Source organism: Penaeus vannamei, chromosome 15, assembly GCF_042767895.1.
Source record: "Penaeus vannamei isolate JL-2024 chromosome 15, ASM4276789v1, whole genome shotgun sequence".
NCBI lineage: Eukaryota > Metazoa > Arthropoda > Malacostraca > Decapoda > Penaeidae > Penaeus > Penaeus vannamei.
In genome coordinates this window covers 29,880,417-29,882,916 of record NC_091563.1, presented here as the reverse complement: position 1 = coordinate 29,882,916, position 2,500 = coordinate 29,880,417, and the positions used below count along the sequence as shown (strand labels likewise).

General features: G+C 54.7%; 1 protein-coding gene across 1 annotated transcript in view; it reads right to left on the bottom strand.

The window, feature by feature from the left end:
- Positions 1–1,106: 1,106 nt before the first annotated feature.
- LOC138864161 (uncharacterized) overlaps positions 1,107–2,500 on the bottom strand; it is a 1,594-nt gene continuing 200 nt past the window's right edge. Inside the window, exons 1-3 of the mRNA XM_070130218.1 lie at positions 2,220–2,500; positions 1,468–2,000; positions 1,107–1,433 (exon numbers count right to left, since the gene is read on the bottom strand). The exon at positions 2,220–2,500 is cut by the window's right edge and continues 200 nt beyond it. Of these exons, the coding sequence (XP_069986319.1) occupies positions 1,107–1,433; positions 1,468–2,000; positions 2,220–2,500 (1,141 nt within the window). The remainder of the gene's footprint in view (positions 1,434–1,467; positions 2,001–2,219) is intronic.

The window sequence follows — 2,500 nt, the reverse complement described above, 5'->3', positions numbered from 1 at the left end:
ATAACAGTGAACTGCCACAGCCCCAAAAGAGAAGGCTGTCTTAGCTTTATCCTCCCTTGCCATCTCCACCTAGTGGCAGCCAGATTTTAAGTCTAGCATGGAGAACCAACGAGCGCCGGCCATAGCGTCCAGCGTGTCATCCATACGTGGCAAGGGGTAAGAGTCCTTTGCTGTCACGTTGTTAAGTGACCTATAGTCCACACAGAACTGCTTGGTCCCGTCTTTCTTGGTCACTAATACGACAGGAGATGACCATGGACTGTCAGACCGCTCAACAACCCCTTGTGCCTCCATCTCCATCACAGAATGCTGCATCTCCTCACGCCGGGCTGGTGCAATTCTCCGAGGGGCATGTTTAATAGCCAGAGCATCTCCTGTTCTAATGTGATGCTGAACAAGTCCTGTACGGCCCAGGTCGAGGTCACCCTCGCTGAACACATCAGCATACCTCATCAGGGTGCCTCTTAACCTATCTTGCTGCTGATGGTCAAAATGTATGGCACTCCGTGCCAGATCAGTCATGTGATCAGGAAGGGAAACATCATTAACCACCCCCTCATTTCCAGGTAGTCTTTTCTGAAAGGTTACCTCCTCGCTGTCGTCTGCTTGCTCCAATGGTTCTATGGACTCGGTCATGCGGTCATGATTTTCTAACTTCCCAGACAACTCAAAGGTCACTTTAGGCTCTGTGTCCGAGGCAATATGCACACGCTCAGCCATCACTACCTCTGCTGGAGCGACGCCGAGAGACAAGGGCACTTCTTTTTCTCTTATCCTTAGTTTCCGTTTCTTCAGGTCGATACACGCTCCAATCTGCATAAGGTAGTCAATTCCCAAAAAACAAGGGTCCGCCATCTCGGCGACATACACAGGCAGTACCTCCTCACTGCCACCCACACCGAGTCGTGCCTCAACTGGTCCCCTGAGTGGCGTACAGTGCCCCGTGACCCCACAGAGTTGTTTTGGTTCCTCATGATAGTCTCTCGCATTTAACACATCGGGGCGCATGATGGTTTTCTCAGCGCCCGTATCCACTATCATTTGACATGGCTTCCAATCCATGGTTCCTCTTATATGGACCGTTGGAGCGGCTGCACGGCGACAGATTACACTGTGTGGGACCCGATGAGCGTGGGCTGGCTGTTGGCCCCCGCATCCAGCCCCTCCTCGTTTCCCACCTGCATGTCTTTAGAGGCAGTGCAGGCAACTGAGAAATAGCGGTAACGCCCACAGCTCGCACAGCATGGCTGGAAGGCAGAAATTGGTTTCCTTTCTAGGGAACGCGTCCGCCGTCCCCTCGGGCAGTCACTCCGGCGGTGCCCCTTCTTACCGCACCTCCAGCAGATACCCTGGAAGCCTGTCAGACTCACTCGCTGGGTAGCAACAGACTGTTCCACGGGCGACTCCCCCACTTGGGTGCGCCGGGCCCGACTCTCTATTAGGGTAAAATTTTCGTTGCACCTCCACTGCAGCGCCCAATACTGAAGTACGCAGGAACGCCTCCAGCTCCAGTGCCCTCGCCAGAGCTACCTGCACGTCCTCCGGGTGTGCCTGCTTGATGTATAACTGCAGCTCCCGATCCTGCAGCGCGTCTACAAAATAATCCCGCGTCAGGACGGTCACCATGTCCTCGGCAGCGGCGGGGTAGGCGTGGCGGACGAGCGTCTCTAACTCCTGAGCCAACTGAGGAAAAGACTCACCCCTGGCTCGCACCCTGGCCTTAAGGCGGAACCGGTACACCTCAGCCTGATGGGGATGGCCGAACCTCCGTTGGAGCGCTCCCACCACATGGGAGTAAACTGTTCGCTGCTGTGAAGTTAAATGAGCCAGCACTTCCAGTGCTACCCCACGAAGACCAGAAACGAGCTGCAAAGCCTTCTCATTGTCGTCCCAGCCTTGAGCGCCTGCCAGGAGCTCAAACTGAGCCAGGTAGGCTTCCCAGGCTACCTTCCCATCAAACTCAGATGGTTTCCTCCATCGCTGGCAGTCATGAGGGGAGGCTTAAAGACACTGTGGCACGGGAGACGCGGGAGAGTGCAGAGGGGTGAACTGATTACCTGATGCAGGTGCAGGAGAGAGAGGTGGGGTGAGGTCATGAGAGAGAAATGACAGCTGATTGGCAAGTCGTGGTGACGTCACGGTCCGGTTTCGCGCCTTTTCCGTCTCACGTTTACAGCTGGCACCCACAGGTAAATCACGCTGCCCTGCCATCCACTCACCAGGATCAGAGCACACGTCCTTCGGCAGCCTTTCCTCTTCCGGGGGTTCCATTTTCCTCTCCTGGAGTCTATCCATGGTAGTGCTCTGCTCCTTCAACGCCAGCTGTAGTGCACTGATTTCTTCCCGACAAGCTTGCATTTCCCTTTCTGTCACTTCCCTTAGGGCACTGCATGCATCATCATTATGGCGTCGTGCTTCTTCCCGCACTTCCTCCAGCCCACACCACACAAAGTCTTTCAATTGGCATAACGCACTATTCACTTCTTCATAATTTTTCCTC